Source organism: Chlamydotis macqueenii, chromosome 5 (assembly GCF_036417535.1).
Source record: "Chlamydotis macqueenii isolate bChlMac1 chromosome 5, bChlMac1.mat, whole genome shotgun sequence".
Classification (NCBI taxonomy): Eukaryota; Metazoa; Chordata; class Aves; order Otidiformes; family Otididae; genus Chlamydotis; species Chlamydotis macqueenii.
Genome location: NC_141560.1, coordinates 26,689,679 through 26,707,489, shown reverse-complemented (window position 1 = coordinate 26,707,489; position 17,811 = coordinate 26,689,679). Strand labels below are relative to the sequence as shown.

The following is a 17,811-nucleotide window of genomic DNA, read 5'->3' as shown; positions in this document are numbered from 1 at the left end:
CTGTTACACTGTCCTTCTGTTTAACGAAGTTGTCGTCTTTTCTAGGGCTCGGGTCTCCGGCGGAGCACTTGGTGTTTGTTCAAGATGAAGCAGAAGATTCTGGGAATGACTTTCTTTCTCATGATAGCACAGACAGCAGTACCCCATGGTTCCTACGAGTGCAAGAATTGGCCCATGACAGTTTAATTGCTGCCACTCGGGCACAGCTTGCTAAGAATGCCAAAGCAAACAATAATGGTAGGAAATCCTCTGATTCTGTCTCAAAAGTTGAATGTTCCATACAGGGCCCCTAGTTTCAGCTTGTTTCTTCCTGTCTTTCACTCTCTCTTGCTTTTAATCTGTTCTGACATCTTCAAATCATCAGTGACAGAATTATACAGAAGAACCATGTATTTTTTCCACAGTATAAATAGGTTCCTCAGTTTTTCTCAGGAAATGAACTTCAGTCGAGTAGGCAGTTCTATTGTAGTCCGCCTGTTCTCTGATACATGTAAAAGAGTATCTTGTTTCTGACTGCAGCTGCTTGTATTTCAACTTTCATTTTTGCTTTCAAGTGTCTATTTTTAGTGCATACTGTAATTCATACTTTCTTCTTTGCTCTACTGGGTTTGGAAATCAGCCTTCTGGAGAATACAAACTGGATTTTAAAGAGTTGTCCTGGCTGGTACTTAAAATTGGTTGGTTGATATTGAGATAGAGACCATTTTTACAATTTCTATTATATTCTTCTTTTGATCAGTCTCATCTGGTAGGAGCTGATCTGATACTGATAGCTTGTTGGAAATAGTTTATGGGCCTTGTAAAGTTTACAAATCTGTTTCTGATTCCTGTTACGGGCTGGGCAGCAGCATGTAGGACATGGTAAACAATTAGTAGCCAGACACATACCTGCTTTATAGTCCTGCATCATATATGATGCTGGTTTTATCTATTAAATTTGACACATTATAGTAATCTGTATATATTTTAGATTTTGATGGGCTTTTTCTTCCAGGTGAAAGTGTTCATCTTTGCTCAGGAGATGGACAGCCAAAAGACTCTAGCCCAATTCCTCATTTATCTCGCGTGGAAAGGAAGCTGAAGTGCACAGTGGAGGGCTGCGATCGTACATTTGTGTGGCCAGCTCACTTCAAGTATCATCTGAAAACACACCGGTGAGCAGCGTAAAACTATATGTTGTCATAACCTTGAAAAACTCTGCTCTGTATTTGGTATAGTGTTAGTTTTTGACATCGACAAGCTGTGAAAACCTAGTATTCCTCTTAGAAATAGTAGGCATGTTGCTTGCTTTAGATTGTTTATGTAGAAACACTTTGACCAGATTTAAATTATTTTTGCAGGTCCTTGTTAGTGTTCGGTTTAGAATATTTGTATTTTAACAGGTGCTCAATAAAGAGCATCACTATCACTTCTGTGGTATAGAGAATATTAGAACTTGTAGGATGTGATCATGTTTTTATATGTGCTTGAACAAAGTTGCTTACTTTAGAAAATGACCCTAATCTTTTTTAGTTATGAAGTTGGCGATCTCTAAGGTAAATGGTAGACAAGAAGCTTAAAAACTGGGAAGGACTCCAATAGACATGAGCCCATCATCTTGCCCTGAGACAGGGACAGCAGTAATTGCATATGTTATATGTACACATGCAGTCATTTTTGATCCTCCAGTGACTGAAATTCCACAATGTTCCTATATAATCTGTTGCACCGCTTTACTGAATCATCCTGAGTAGGGAATTGGCAAGGTAATATGATAAAAAGATATTACCTGGACAAATTCTTCCAGTGGACCACGCAGACTGTAGTTCCTTAGGACTAATTTAGGTCACTCACTTCAGTTGAATCTCTCCATTTTCTGATATAATTAGTTTTGGTTTAAATGTTTCTGCTTTTTATTTAATCAAAAAAAGAAGTCAAGTGTTCGTGAAAAATACATCACAGTAGCTGGTAATGAAACAGCTATTTTGTTGCTTTTCAGGAACGATCGCTCCTTCACCTGCCCAGCAGAAGGCTGTGGAAAAAGTTTCTACGTCTTGCAGAGGCTGAAGGTGCACATGAGAACTCACAATGGTGAAAAACCCTTTGTGTGCACGGAGCTGGGCTGTGGGAAACAGTTCACGACAGCTGGAAATCTGAAGAACCACCTACGAATTCACACTGGTGTGTTTTAGACCTCACCTATTTGTGGTCTGCAGAGGTGGAGTCTTTACTGAGGAATAAACCACTTCCTCCTCTGTGCTCAAGCTTTCGAGAATATTATGTTGTTTATCTCTGCCATTCAGTAATGTCCCTTTTCTATCAATTCACATTGATCTGTAGGTCAAATTAATCAACTGCTTACCCCCCTTTACTGTCCTGTATAATTTCACACAGGTTTCACCCTTCAAATAATGTGTGATGGTGCTGTACTCTGCTCAGACCCACGCTCTGAAGATTCCCTTCCGCCCTCCAGTTGTTTGATGGAGGGTTGTGTGTTGTTTTAGGGAGAAGCTAGACTCTTCCCAAGGGAATAGTTAGTGAATACTACTGCTGTAATTTTTTTTTTTTATAAAGGAGCTATTTGAAATTCCTGAAAGGCACAATAGTGTAGATATTTTTCCCTTGTGGAGTCCTGGTGGGCACAGATGTAGCTGTACTGACATCTGGCTGAATCTGACTAGCTTATGTTACCTATGTTGCTTGTAGAATGACTACATTTGGGAAATTTGGGGAACTAAGGAATACAGTGAAATGAATAACAAAAATCTAGTAGCAAAGTCTCATAGAAAAGGCAATAGTTAGAAGACAACATTTTGGTATCCAAGATGCTCTGTTTGTGCTAATGCTGATTCGGCATATGACCATATGCTGGAGCCTGTGTACTCTGAACTCATGCTTAGCTTTTTATGTGAAGTAAAACAAGAACCTTCATTTCATAGTGCTATATTTTATACATGGTTTGTTTAGGCTGTCTCCTCTGGAGAATTTGATCCTGCCTTGTCAATGTTTTTAAAAGTACCAGCCAAAGTCTTGACAACTGCATAAAGAGCTTTAGGTGTTTTTATCCTAGAAAGTTGTTGAGAGAGGCACACAAGTTGCTGCTGAAATGATCAGCAATTTAATAGTTACCAAAGTTCATAGTGAATATTCTGGTGGGTTGGTTTGTTTGGTTGTTTTTTTAAGCCTCAGGTTTATCACACCATTTAAACAAATGGTCCAGTTCAAGCTTCTCAGAATCTTGTTAGAGATTCCCTGATGGCCTAGGAAGGTAGCATGGCATTACAGTTGGTTAATGTTTCAAAATAACCTTGACAACTGTGAGAACAGAAAGCCTCTCTAGTAAAAAGAAATGGGAGATTATGTGGGCTGCCAGCAGCTGTTTGTGCCTTCTGCCTTACTTAAACACTACCGTATGGTATACGTACCGTAGTGTGGTTTGTAGATACACATGGAAAAAGGTTGCTATTTTAAAGAATTTGCAGTCTAGCTAGAACACATGGTTTGGGGGCAGATGTTGGGATGTAGTTAAAAATTATATATACCAAAAATAAAATTTTGAATGTGTAGTGACAGCAGCCATAGTTTTTGCAAATTTTTTTTTTTTTTTGCACTTAAAGCTCTCAGCCAAGGCACAGGTGAAGTTAACAGGCTGAGCTGCCACATGCACAATCCCCATGATAGCACGAGTGTTCTGCAACCAACAGAGTAGGAGCTTCTGGAGGAGTAAATAATAACTTTCTTAACAGCAAATTGATAATGTGCAATTAAGAGTTTGATCATACCAAAGGTGTTATAAAACTGCAGGTGTAAATAGATCTAGGGTGTCTTATGGATGCAACTGTGTGCTGTTATTTTTGTCAATGGTAGTTTTTCTTCCATCTTTGCAAGTTTTAAATATTTATAACAAGCCAGAAGGTACAATCAGTGTTTGAGAATCTGCTACATATTTTAGGTTTGTAACACCAATCAGAACATGCTGTGTTGATCCTTTTTGCTCAGATCTGTTGAATGCTATAGCAGATAGGAAGCTAAGAAATGAACCATAGGGAGAGGACTTATAAAGGCAAAATCACAGTAGAAACAACTTTAAAAATAAGTTTACTCTTAAAGAATTATGTATATGCTTGCTTTATCACCTGTGGACTTGCTGTTACAAAGATAGAATCAGACTGGTTTGGGTTGGAAGGGACCTTTAAAGGTCATCTAGTCCAACCCCCCTGCAAGGAGCAGGGACATCTCCAACCAGATCAGGTTGCTCAGAGCCCCATGCAACCTGGCCTTGAATGTTTCCAGGGATGGGGCATCCACCACCTCTCTGGGCAACCTGTGCCAGTGTTCTACCACCCTCATTGTAAAATTTTTTTTCCTTATATCAAAGATACAGTAGTCTAGTTAAAGACTTGAAATCATAGTGTTAAACATGGTGTATCGAGTTCTTTAGTGGGATGTTGCAGGCAAAAGTTAACTCTAGTTTAATTTAAGGCTTTATTGAGAGAATGTTTAGAACAGAATAATTATATTGCATTGCATTAATGCAGTCACCTCCCAGTTTATCATCCTTTAGACAAATACGAAAATAGCTGTGAAGATGCATAAAAATAACAAATTTCAGCCTATGAGAACAAATTGTGCCTTGAATTACTGTTCCTCCACACATAAATATAAATGCCTGACACATCTCACATGGGATTTTGCCAAGTTCAGCCTGATCTGAAATCAAGTATGGAATCTGATATGAAGGGAAATACAGTTAATGGGATTTTTGGCACTCAGAAGCAGAAAGGGAACAGGATCCTGGGAGTGTGTGAAGCAGAGAGCTGGTTGTTAAGAACTGCATATAGATGATATGTTATAGTCCAGACACTTTTATATTACTCTTTTGGTATCTATATACTTGGAAGATCTATTTAGAAACACTGGAGCCTTGCTTCGCTTTCAGTGAATGATGATCTAAGAATATTTCAGAAAGAATGTTGGTGTTTCCTCTTGAAAGCTGATGAAAATAATGAAAGACTTAGGAAGCATGTGTGTGATATCCACTGAACTTTGTAGCATGTAAGGCTAAAAGGGAGAATGGGGTGGAAAACGCCAGGCTGTTCTCAGGGACTTGGACAGTGAGATTAAGTTCTGATCCCAGAATCTAAGAACTTACTTTTCCCTTGTAGGGGAAAAACCCTTTCTGTGTGAGGCACAGGGATGTGGTCGCTCCTTTGCTGAATACTCCAGCCTTCGGAAACATTTGGTTGTCCACTCAGGTAAGAGTCTTCATCTGACATTCTGTGACCTGTCTGAGAAAATATCTTTATTGTAGGACTTTGATTTGATTTCCTTAAGAAAAATCCCCTGCTTTCTACAGGACTTCTAATCGTAGTGTTTCATGACTTCCTTTGTGGTGCCTGTAGCCTGTGCACTTTAATCTTTTCTGTTGTTTCTGTTTCTAAATCTTATGTTTCTAAATTAAAATTACATTTTTTAAATTTATTTTCAAAATCTTTTCTAAAATGTCATGAAATTGGATATGTGTTTCATAGCTGCCATTTTCTTATTTAAAAGAGAGAATCTAGTACCTCTATATATTAATCAAAGCCATTCAAATCTGAAATCATGAGTGGGTTTCTGCCGTAGGTAGGGTTTTCCTTTATTTTTTAATACTACGTACTTGTAATTGGGCAAAGCATTAGATGGAGATGTATTTTCATAGAATCATAGAATCATAGAATGGTTAGGGTTGGAAGGGACCTTCAAAGGTCATCTAGTCCAACCCCCCTGCAAGGAGCAGGGACATCCCTGACTAGGTCAGGTTGCTCAGAGCCTCATCCAGCCTGGCCTTGAACGTTTCCAGGGATAGGGCCTCCACCACCTTTCTGGGCAACCTGTTCCAGTGTTCTATAACTCGCATCGTAAAAAAATTTTTCCTAATTTCTAATCTAAATCTACCCCCCTCTATTTTAAAACCATTACCTCTCGTCCTGTCGCAACAGGCCCTACTAAACAGCCTTTCCCCATCTTTCCTGTAGGCCCCCTTGAGGTATTGGAAGACCGCTATCAGGTCTCCCCGGAGCCTCCTCTTCTGCAGGCTGAACAGCCCCAACTCTCTCAGCCTGTCCTCATAAGAGAGGTGCTCCAGCCCTTTTATCATCTTCGTGGCCCTCCTCTGGACCTTCTCCAACTGGTCCATGTCCTTCTTGTGTTGGGGGCTCCAGAACTGGACACAGTAGTCCAGGTGGGGTCTCACCAGGGCAGAGTAGAGGGGGAGAATCGCCTCCCTCGACCTGCTGGCCACGCTTCTCTTGATGCAGCCCAGGATGCGGTTGGCCTTCTGAGCCGCAAGGGCGCATTGCCTGCTTATGTTGAGCTTCTCATCCACCAGCACTCCCAAGTCCTTCTCCTCAGGGCTGCTCTCAATCCATTCCCCGCCCAGTGTTTCAAAGCTTTTGCCTTCTGTTTTCATTGATCTGTCTTAAATATCATCAGCACATGATGACTATGGCTTGTTTGAGAAAGAGGAGATTTTATTGGGGTAGTAACTTTTGGGACTACCCGAGTGCTCAGCGCTTTTTCTTTCCTGTTTCCTTGGCTTCCATGCTGTTGAGCTCACACATACAGACATCATACTTGTTGTATTGTGAAAATTATGGACTTTCTGTAAAATGGAAGCCCTTTCACATGCCAAGTCATCATTCAATCTCTGCTCAGTAATGTAAACCAGGTGCTGCAATTGTTCTGTGATGGCAGGAGATAGCTTCCTTGCCTCTGCTTCCTTGCTTTTGGTAATTTTACTCTAGGTCTGGGACATAAATAGTTCCACGTCACTGAGTAAGAGATTCTAAATAACTTGTTCCCCCTCAAAAATCAGACTTTAAGACGTTGTGTTACTCTTCAGACTTGAGTTTTCCAGCAGCTGGCAATACTGATATCCAGAACTCTCTTATTCTAGAAACTTACTGATCTCCAGGAAACAGGAATATTTCTGATTTGTTTTTTCACTGATAATTAGCACCAGTGATGTCAACAGCCATTTCAAAACAGCATTATTGGCTTCTTCATTGATGAGGTCTTTATTTGATAGTTCTTGCAATTATTTTTTCCCCTTCTACTCCAAGGAGTGAAGCCCCATCAGTGCCAAATTTGTGGCAAGACTTTTTCCCAGAGCGGTAGCAGAAATGTGCATATGAGGAAACACCACTCCAGAATTGGAACAGCTGGCAGCAGAGAGCGAGAACAGCCAGGTAAGAAAGGGAGGGCACTCTGTGGAGCAGAAATGCAGGAAAGAGTTAGTGGATGGTCAAAGAGAAGGGAAGATGTTTGTCCTGAAAATACGAGACCACAAGCTGAGATGAGGATAGACCGCTCACCCTCCCCTTTTCTAGGATAGAAGACAAAGATGTATTTCTGTATTGTGGTCAAGGGGCAGATAGGTTTATTGTTTTCAAAATTAACACAAATCTAGTATTTTTTTTTTTTTTACATGGAATTTGTGCCCAGGACAGTATTCTTGCTGTAAGCTGTCTGTTTTTTTATGCAATGTGAATTATTTAAAGAGAAAGCCAAGCCTGCATGAGAACCCACTAAACTAAGGCTCAAAACAATAAATATAAGTGTTACCATCCATTGGAGCACCAGATGCCCAAAGAGTAGGAACGGATAAAGTAAGTGTCTAGGGAAGAAGTCTGTGTGCCCTGGAGGTGGGCAGGGATTCTATCTTATATTGCAGTATCATTACACCATGAGAATTTTGGCTTACACCTTTTTTTTTCTTTTCTTTTCTTTTTTTTTTTTTTTTTTCCTTACAATAGAGTCACTGATGGGCAGCAGTTTGCTGGAAGAATCTACAGTGCATAGTAAGAATCTCATCTCCATGAACTCTCAGCCAAGCCTTGGTGTTGAGTCTCTGCACTTGCCAGACACTGAATCTATTATTGGAGTAGAGGAGGGTGAGACCAGCTGCTCTTTTTTCCGCCCTCTTATATGTGGTGACTGAAGTGGGATCGATCATTCCTCCTAGAGGATCACCATGTTGCAGTGGGATGAGTGAACATTGCTTTAACTGTGCACACAGCAGGTGGGTAGATGGAGAATGAATCATAAAACTGGAGTTGGAGAAGACCTACCGGACCAAGTTTCTCTCTTGCGGAGCTTAAAAGGTGAAGTCTACTGCTTAGGTGTCATTTAGCCCATGTTGTGGAACGCCATTTCAAAACTGTCCATTCTCCTAAAGCCTAATGCGTTTGTTTTGCTGGAGCACCTAGGAGCCCCAGTTAAGGACCAGGACCTCATTGTGCTAGGCGCTGTACAAACATTCAGTATCTTGAGCAACAGGCCTTTCTTCCATCCTTTACCTTCAGAGATTATATTCTAATACATCTCGCTGCCAGAAGCTGACTTACTATCTGAAATAAATGTACTACTTGATATCATTTAATTACATTTGCTGTGTTCTTTTCCCACTTTCCCCAGTCACTTTTTCCTCCCAGATTTGTTTGGTATATCAAGCTCTTTCAATGAGTCTACCATGTAGATATCTTGAATTTCTGTTAACTTGAAGATTTTCTTCAGAATTGGCATTATCAAGAATGCAGATTTTTGGTCAGGTGCTATGCGTCAATAATAGCTCCCGTGCGAAGAGAGTGCTTTGAGGTTATGTTGCTCCCTAGCTGGACATGAAGGTAGTGCTGCTGTTGGTGAAGGTGGTGTAATTTGGAGGTCCTTGCATAAGTTCCCCGGGTACCTGTGAATCAGGATCTGATGTGGTTTGGCTACCATCCCATCAGTTGATGGGAGATGGTCCAGCGAGATATCTTCTTTACTACAGTATTTTTATAGGTTAGCTGAACGGGCTGTAATTCTTTTAACTAAAAGTATAAAAATATTTTCATAAAATGCAAAAATCCAGAGTAAAAGTTGAAATTCTTTATTTCCATACCACTTTTAGAGATACATTAAGCAATTACAAATCTCTTTTAGGATTTCAGAAATGCAATCCTACTTTCAGAACACCACTTTGTTTAACAAGAAAGGTGCTGGTGAGTTTCAATTACTTAGTTTGATGCTTTTACTTTCATCACCATTTCAGCAATTTCTGTTTAGGGACTAATATTAAGACTTTGATTTATCTGTTACTGTATTCATGCATTTCACTTTACAGTTTGTTAAAGGGATATGTCATAATATCATATATTAATTTAAAGTCAAGCCTTTGTTCCTTCTTTCTTAAGCTTTTCCTTTACACTTCATATACTTGGAGATTTCTTTTTCCAACATCATCAAGTATTACTATGGAAACTAGCAAACAATTTTAGTAAATACCCCTTAAAATGTGTGTATTAACATTTCACTCCCACTGCTCCAGATACATCCATACAAGTCCAATGGGCTTTAGACCACAGACTTGGAGTGTGGAAGAAATCTTATTTCCTTCCTATTTCAATGTGACAAGGCACGGCAACAATATGATTAGATCACTGCTCTTTTCCAGGGGATACAGGAGAAAGAACAGCCGTTGTGCGTCCTACACAATTAAACCTATGTAGAAACGCGTACACTGATAACAGCCTTCCTTGAACCCTCCCAGGTGCTTAAGCCTCCTCCCAGTGTCGAGATTGTTTGAGTCAGGAAGGAGGACTGCTGCAACCCAGTGCATTCAGCTATGTATTGGTCTCTGTGGAAGTGTAACATAGCAGCCTGACAGCCCGGGGCCATAAGTTCTTGGGTCTAGTACTTTGTTATGATTAAAAATGTCATGATCTCAGTTTTGTATCTTTATCTAATATGGTAGCTCTTACAGGTACTGTATTTCTGATTTGATGATAAGCTTTTGTTGTTACAGTGTAAGGAGAAATGGATTGAGGTGATGAAGATGGAAAGAGACACAGCTTCTATTTAAAAAGTGAGGAAGAGATTGAAAAAGAAATTGGACTCTGCAGAAACATGATAGCCATTTAAAAATCTTTTAATCTCAAAGTGCTGTGACATCATAATTCTCAGAAAACATTCCAGGTCGTAGGGTTTGTATTTTTGACATCGTTATTACTGTCAGGTAAAGGAAGACCACTAATGTGTGAACTATACATTCAAGATGCGTCAGGCATTTGAGTACAACATGCTGACAGGTAATACCTAATCTTTTGTCCACCAAAGTCCATCTTTGATATCACAGTAATAGTAGAATTAGGACAACAGCAATCTAAAGTGATACATTGTTTAATTACAACCTTCTTCATAATTTTGATTGTTTTTCAAGCCAAATTAATGACCAAAACTGGTAAGATGTTAAAACAGTTTCAAATAGTGAAATATGGGAGATTTTTTTTAGAATAGAAAGACTATTGCTTCTTCCTAATGGGAGGAAGGAGCAGAGCTGGTAATGAGTGAATGAAGAGTTTATACCAGAGAAGGACTTCCCTCTGAGCTTTCTCCCAAGTTCGGTCAAATCCTGCTATTTGTTTTTTTTTAGAAATACCTTGTTTAAAAGCATTCTACCACATATATGTCCAAACCAAGGTTTAGCACGCTGAACAGCATTCTCCCCTTTCTGTGTGCTTCTGTGGCACAAATGCAAGGAGCTGACACTAGAGGATGCACCTCTTCAATTTTTCCTATCTACTTTTATCCAAACATAGTGCTTCAACCTTTTTAACTTGTGTTGTTTCCCACTAAAGAAAGAGAAATGGTTCACACAAGGAACACTTGTGAAAACTAAGGCAGGCTGCAGGGTTTGCTGGGTTGGACAAGACATGCTCTAAACAACAGTTGGTCTTTTTTTCCTTTACTAAGTTGTCACATCTCACTTACCCCAGAGCAATTCTTCGGTGTCAGCCTAAACAAGAAAGTTCCTGAGGATTAACCTGGAGAAGCTTGAGTGAAAAAAAAAAAATCAAGAGATGATCGATGGATTCTTCTGCTGGATGTTATGTTGCCATTTCCTTTCTGCTCTGTTCCTCTTGAGGTTCTCCTTCCTGTACAGTACAGTCATCCTTTTCACCCTGAGGCTTGGGCGCTCTGCAGAAATAGTGATTCTCTAATAGCAGAAATAGTTTGCAGTGGTTACTTGCTGCTTCACCCCATCCATAAGAAATAGAGTGCAGTCATAGGAGTTAAGATAGAGAAGCCATGATGCTTAATAAGAGTGAAGTTGATTTAATTTTCACTGCACTAGATGATACAAACCGGAACACTTTCATGGACAAGGAAAATATTTCTACTCAAAGGCAAAAGAGCTGTATTGCATTGTTTTTATTACCTGTGAATGTCAGATTCTTCTTCCAGCAAGTCAGTGGCATCTTTTCCTTTTTTCCTTACAAATTCTTCACTTAGGCCAACCTGCTGGAGGGTGTCTCTGTAGCGACGCTCTGCTCCTCGACGAGCATCATGCTATGAAATCGAAACTTAAACAGTAAGCACATAGAACTGGGGCTTCCCCATAATGGTCAAGTTGTTTTAAAGTTCATGGCTAACACTCCTAATCAGAACAAGAGGGCAGCAAAGCCCCCATCCAGAATTTCTGTCATCCGTCTGATACAATACCAAAACTGAATGCTAGGAGAACGTCTCACATAGACGGAGCTCGCCTTTTCCTGCTTCTGTTCCTTTTTTATTCCTTCTTCTGTTCTCCTGTTTTAACAGCATTCCAGTGTTACTAGACTAGCATACTTGTGTCTGAGTCCTGACCCTGACACTCAGATTGAGAATATGTGCAAAAATGGGTTGTGAAAAATTTTGGAAGCACGTTTGCTTGTAATTTGTAAGCACTAACCACAGTGGAGTTCAAGAAACAGCACCTGTGAATTAGCTTCATATCAGCTTATCTTCTAGAAACTGAAAACCAAGCATCCTGTGATGGATGAGGTGTGCTGAACACAACCCCAGACAGCAGAGTTGGGAGGTGATATAAGCAACTTAGCTGTCATTAATGATTTTCTAGTAGCACTAGAGGTAGAAAAAAAAAAAGTGCTCAACTGGAAAGAGTTTTAAGAAAAAAATGTTTAATGTTTGTAGACTGCAGACTGTAGTATTCAGGTGCAGAATAGGTATTCATATAATTTCTGGTATAATAGGTCTTAATTTTGATCAGACCATATAATTTGATTGCAATACATACTGCTGACTGGAAAGCTCTACAACCAGTAAGTCTGAGTGTTTTTTTTAATTGGTGGGAGGGAATTTAAGTTATCCTTGAGTGGCCCTTCCATGTGTTATTTTGAGTGTAGTCAAGAGACTATGCAACCACTTGCACTTTCTTATCCATGAATTACTTGAGAGTAGATTTCTTAATGCCTGTCTTAAATGAAAGACAATATATCCCATCACCCAGAAACACTCTGGAACTTTGACCAGTTACCTTGGTGACCTGTTCAAAGAGGTACGGTCTATTCTTGACTCGCAGCTGCATTTCTTCCAGCTCCTTTCTGTATTCCTTTGTTCTCTCTCTCATATTTTGCCTGAAATTGAAAAGTTGCTGGTCTAATACAGCTCTGACTATAGCTGATGAGGAACAAGGAATTTTCAATAACTGTTTGTCCTTTAAATAGCTCTGGTAATTCTCTTGGTTCTGAATGCTGGGAAAAAAAAAAATCCTATTGCTGGCAAGTTATGGACCCTTAGCAAAGCTTTACTGCTCAACTGCAAGCAGAGAACCAGTGGTCGCATTTTTAGAAAACCTTGTCTTGTGTATGCCTTACAAAATTATACACTTCAGTTGGCTTGTTTGTACAGATTAGTTTCTACAAATGTTAATCTAAAGGAAACTGTTCTGTATGGAAAGAGTAGTGTGGAATTAACAAGAAACCCAAATGAATGTGGAAGGGGTATGACAGCCAAAAAAGTGAGGCTAGGAATGTTCTTAGACCAATTCCTCCTAAAGAATTACCTGATGAACCCCAGTTAGTAGAGCAAACTATTATTTCCGTGCAGAATAGGATACTGACCAGTTCTGGTTTGACTTCTCCTTGTGTGTTTCCTCCAGACTTTTATGTGGATCCAGGGCTTTTGCTCGGCTGTTCACTGACTTTCTGATAGCTTGGCATTTCTTTTTGTGTTTCTCCAGCCAATAAACTCCTTCTTTGTCCCATTCCTTTTTGTTATCTTGGGAGCATCTATATAGAAAAAAAGTTAGCAATGAGCTCACTTGAGACTTCCAGACTACATGCTATCTGGGAATTTCACTTCTGTAGTCCTCTAAGGAAAAAAGCAAAATTTCAGACATACAAGTGTGCAGCTCCCAAATCAACTGGGAAGCACGACAAGAATTAGTAAAGAAAGAAGACAGAGAAACATTTATGAAAAGTATTGTTGATGTAGTTGACGTGACGAGGGAAAACACTGACTTTTTTTCCTCTGTTTTGGTCAGTAGCTGGTGTATGGTCCTGTAGACAAACTTTTCTACTTACCTAATAGCAGATTCCCTTTTTCTAGTTGCATCTGTAATATGCACTGGAAGGGTGTTGGAAGACAAAGAGGAAAGTCCAGTCAGAGAATGACTTTTTTGCACTGAAATCTTGGAAAGTTGCTGAGAATCCTGAAAAAAAATGGAACCTCATTCAGCGTATTTGTTCACAATACAGAATCTCCTCTGTTCTTTGTCTACCAAAGAGAACAGTTGGGGTGCATGGGCACTGCACTCATTCTTCTGTCTTCCATCAGGGATTTACAGGGGGAGGGGGAGGGGAAGGAGAGGTGATTACAAGTATAGAAGGGTGGCTGAGCCGTAGCTGTCATAGCTCATCTCTTTGTGTAGAATTTTGCTCTCTGGTTTGTCCTAGAATTCTGCTGTACTCCCAAGACAAGGGCAGAACTCGCAGGACATTAACCATCCATAAATAAATGCTATAGACTTAAGAAGGTGCCATCTTGATCAGAGAAAGCAGTACCACAGAAATATCCAGTCATCTCACCTTTGTCTTTTCATTAGCCTGCCTCTGCCTGCCACGGAGATTGGAGGTTCTTAGCTTGAATGGCTTATTACGAGTTGCTTCTTTGATTTCTTGTCTCCTTACCGCTTCCCTCTGAAATGCCCAGTAAAGTCCTTCAAAATCCGGTATTGTTGGATTAATCCTTGGCTTGAAGCTGAAACTTTCATCCTGCAAGAAGCCAAGTCTTTCCTGCTTAGTTTTAGTGGCAGTTCGGGACTGAGGCTTCTTCCGACAGTTGCTAGTATCTATAGGAGCTACGGAGCTCTCAAGCAAATCCTTCGCTCTCATTTGGATGCGGATTTCTCTGTAGAGTTCAGCTTCTAATGAATCAAAAGCAAAGCAATGAGAAGAACATGAGCGACATAAAATGCTGTGAAATTGCCACTGCACAACTCTGAACTTTTCTTTGTGATGGCAACTACATATATAAGAGAGACCAGACACCCTGTGTTCTCTATCCCCGCTTTCCAGCCTCTTCCTCCTCTGCCTCTTGGGGAAGAAAAATTCAAAGATACCAGGAAAACCATGGTAGAGTCTCTTTCTTAGGCATTAATCTCTAGATATCTCACTTATCAGAGTAAGTTACTGAACAGGCCTTCTCATCCTATTCCTGTTCTTAGGGGTACCAGATAACTTGTGCCCTTTGTCTTGCAGAAGTGTTATGTTAATCAAGGTTCTACTTTTCATATGGGACTTTATGTCATTACGTTGACTCTCTGATCCAAACAGGCTGTTCAAATATAATTGTAATGGATGATGGCTTTTCTATGTAATATCCAGCACTGTTTGTCTGTATTAGAAAAGATTTTAAGTAAGGAACATTTGATGGATGGATCATGTGACTTCTGTGACAAAATTTACATAGAAAGACTGCGTTTCTAGGTATAGCGTCAAACTGAGTCCTTCACTGTGCAGCACTACATATTTGTGAAAAAGCAGATGAAGGCTGTGGGTTGTTTTTTTGCTTAAAAAAAAAAATCAGTACTTTCGTTTGCAAAATAAGACTTTTTTCGAGTCTATTTATAAGTTGTCATTGACTGAGGTATGAAATGTTCATTCCTACTCCTTTCTCATATATGAGATAGAAACAGAACAATGGCTTGTCCTTTGCTCTCTATTTAGTTTAGTACACCACAACTGAAGGATTTCTGATGAAAACTGAACTAGTGTATACTCAAGAAGAAATCCACGGGAAACAGTAAAAAAAAAGAAAAGGGTGAGAAAAGCAATGAGAATTATCAAGGACTGGTTTAGTTCCTATATTCAAGAGTGAAGTCTGTATTGCTTACTTCACACTTACAAGTAGGGGGTCTTAAGCCATCTGAAAGAAAGCAAGCATCAGGAAAATTTCCTTGGCTGCCCCTCTGACTAGAATGGTCCTGGCACTTACCTCCCGTTTTAGCACTTACGAAGGTGGGGAGTGAGCGGGAAGGTAACTGAAAGCATGATAGCAGCACAGGTCACTTGGGTGGGAGTAGACTTGTCAGTTCCAAGATACTGCATGGACCTGGGACACTTTTAGCACTACATCCATCACGATTATGCTGCAAGTCATCTAAGTCCCTTTAGCATAACGAAAGATACGGAATCCAGTTCAGGGACGGATTCCCAAACTGTCATGATTGGCAGCAAAAGGGGTACGGAAATCTGAAGAACTCAATGTACCCATGTGTGCTGGGGAGTGGTACAGAACTGCTGCTGACACTGACACAAGACTCCTAAATTTAGGACACTACTGTAAGGGTATCTAGATGAAATGTGACCACTGATACACAGGAGACTAGACAACATCAGGGGATGTAAGATGTAATGGTATTGGCTTATACTCCAGGTAACACCCTATGGGCCATGATCCTACCTCCCAGCACGGAGACAGGAAGGGGCAGGCAGGGAGTTGTTTTTACAGGAAGAGCCCTGACATTTTACCTTTGAGTTTATCTCCAAGAAGTGAGTCATAAGTAGATTTAGGAACTTTTTTACTGGCTTGCTTCTGTTTGGAGCTCTCATTTGGGGTTGCTGCTGCCAGGAACTTTTGTCTGATAGCTTCTTTCTTTTTCTCCTCCTTCTCCAGGAAACTGAAGGGCCGCTGGGTTGAAAGTAGCAGCTCCTTTCTTTTCTGCGTTGCTATTTGCCTGCGAATCTCGTTCTGCTCCATTATTTCCTGATAAAGGGGCAGAAACACATGGGCAGGTACAGGCTGTGCCCGGAATTGTTTCTGGCATTCAGCTTCATCCTGGCTTTGCCTTTTGTCTCTCTGTTTGTCTAGTTCAAGAAACATGTATGACTTCATCAGCTGGGACTTTTTGCGAGCTTCCCGCAGTGTCATTTCGAAGGGCTGAGGGATGGTGATGGACGGAATCCAAGGAGAGGAAGCGCTTTTTGGCCTCAAGCGGGATTTAGGAAACAAGTGAGGCTTTTGCTGATCCCAGGTACTGTCCGAGGTGAGGTCAATCAAAGAACTGGACTGTCTTTTGTTACCAGATGTACGACTAAGACAAAGACATTATGAAGGGGAAATAAGGAAAATTATTTAAAAAAATAGAATTAAAAGAAGGGAAACATCGCTGATTAAGAGAAAGATACCGTAGGCTGAGCTGGTCATTAAAAGACAGGCCTAGGGCTTACCATTCTCAGGCTCTGTACTTTGCTTTGCTACCAAAGTTCATGAGCAGAGCTTTGCTTCTTTTCCATTTTCCGTTTATAAAATGGCAGTTATGCCTACTTAGCTTTGTAATGCAATTTACTATGCTGCTAGCACTCTCTTGCCAGCAAGACTACAAGTAAAGCAGAAAATTCCAACTTCAGGGATATCTGGCTGATAACTCAACATAAAAGACAGACTCCAGGAGGCAATAAATGAAGCACACAGATGCACAAATCCGAACAAACAGTACCAAACACTAGAATTCATAAGATGCTGATGGAAGGGCCATTGCAAGGAGCTGCTTTAGTGCAACACTTAAGAGGTTCAGCTGGAAATTTTGTAGCTGATAAGATGACCATGATTGATATAATAAGAAAAAAACTCAAGACTATCAATGGGTCTCACTGAAATAGCAAACTTCTCATAGGACATTTGAGGGTGATTGGGAAACTGAATGAAACGTATGAGATATTTAGGGAAGGAATAAATGCAGGTAAAAGGAAGGATCAAGGTGGATCAGGGTGGACCAAGAACAGGGAAATGGGAAAAAGTGGGGAAAAAAAGGTGCTGATCATGTGTAAACCTGGTCAATACGCCTGCCCAGTGAATGCTGCAGTCTGTTCTTGATAAACTATTTCATTTGTAAGACTGCGCATCGTCTGCTAGTGAACTTCAAGCCGGACTAACAACAGAGAAAGAAAAGAGGTCTGAGTGCTAGATGCTGGAAACACCACAGCTCTGAAGACAGGATAGAAACATGTGTGATCTGCTAGCAAATGTTAAGTATGATTAGTTGACAAACAGGAATGGGGTTTGTGCCTTTCATGTTTTATGTGAATGCTGCTTACGGGGGCATTTGTTGGCCCCATCCTCTCACCCGTCAAGACGTTTGTGGCCAGTGTGTCGGTCCTTTACGTGTGCGCGTTGGGACTTCGTGCTCTGCTTCATCACTGCTGAGAAGCAGCAGGAATCCCCTGCGCCATTTTGTCATCCTTACTAGGTACCATCCTACCTGAGAGCCTCCCACAGCTTGTCACGCAGGACTGCCGCCTCCTGCCCGAAACCCTCGAGCTCCTCATTCTCTTCGGATACCCCGAGGTCGACCCTTAAGTTTGCCTGGGACGGTAAGCCTGGTTCTAACGGAGATCGCCGCCCTCCCATCCCGGTGGCGGGAGATGCACAAGTGTCCGTTACCGCCTGAGGAGGGGGGAAAAAAGATTTTAAAAATTGAGAAGTGCTCATTTCGGGGGTGCGACTCCAACCTCCGTGCCCGGCCTCGGC

The 17,811-nt window shown here is 40.7% G+C and overlaps 2 protein-coding genes across 10 annotated transcripts in view; one reads left to right on the top strand and one right to left on the bottom strand.

The window, feature by feature from the left end:
- Window positions 1–8,396, top strand: part of ZNF410 (zinc finger protein 410) — a 23,249-nt gene extending 14,853 nt beyond the window's left edge. For all 6 annotated transcript variants that reach the window (XM_086749458.1, XM_086749454.1, XM_086749455.1 and 3 more), the window contains 6 exons: window positions 46–237; window positions 995–1,154; window positions 1,979–2,160; window positions 5,145–5,234; window positions 7,083–7,208; window positions 7,776–8,396. In XM_086749458.1, the coding sequence (XP_086605584.1) occupies window positions 46–237; window positions 995–1,154; window positions 1,979–2,160; window positions 5,145–5,234; window positions 7,083–7,208; window positions 7,776–7,960 (935 nt within the window). In that variant the 3' untranslated portion in view covers window positions 7,961–8,396. The remainder of the gene's footprint in view (window positions 1–45; window positions 238–994; window positions 1,155–1,978; window positions 2,161–5,144; window positions 5,235–7,082; window positions 7,209–7,775) is intronic.
- Window positions 1–17,811, bottom strand: part of FAM161B (FAM161 centrosomal protein B) — a 22,570-nt gene extending 4,759 nt beyond the window's left edge. The window contains exons 1-9 of one of the 4 annotated variants that reach the window (XR_015258747.1): window positions 17,543–17,811; window positions 15,813–16,375; window positions 13,869–14,206; window positions 13,365–13,492; window positions 12,903–13,070; window positions 12,317–12,416; window positions 11,219–11,349; window positions 10,771–10,977; window positions 5,132–5,267 (exon numbers count right to left, since the gene is read on the bottom strand). Coding sequence is in view for 2 of the 4 variants with exons in the window: in XM_010125389.2 (XP_010123691.2) it covers window positions 10,887–10,977; window positions 11,219–11,349; window positions 12,317–12,416; window positions 12,903–13,070; window positions 13,365–13,492; window positions 13,869–14,206; window positions 15,813–16,375; window positions 17,543–17,772 (1,749 nt within the window). In the remaining 2 variants the exon portion in view is untranslated. Of the gene's footprint in view, window positions 1–5,131; window positions 5,268–9,912; window positions 10,978–11,218; window positions 11,350–12,316; window positions 12,417–12,902; window positions 13,071–13,364; window positions 13,493–13,868; window positions 14,207–15,812; window positions 16,376–17,542 lie in introns of those variants that run through there. The other 3 variants (XR_015258748.1, XM_010125389.2, XM_086749451.1) reach the window with 3 other exon arrangements.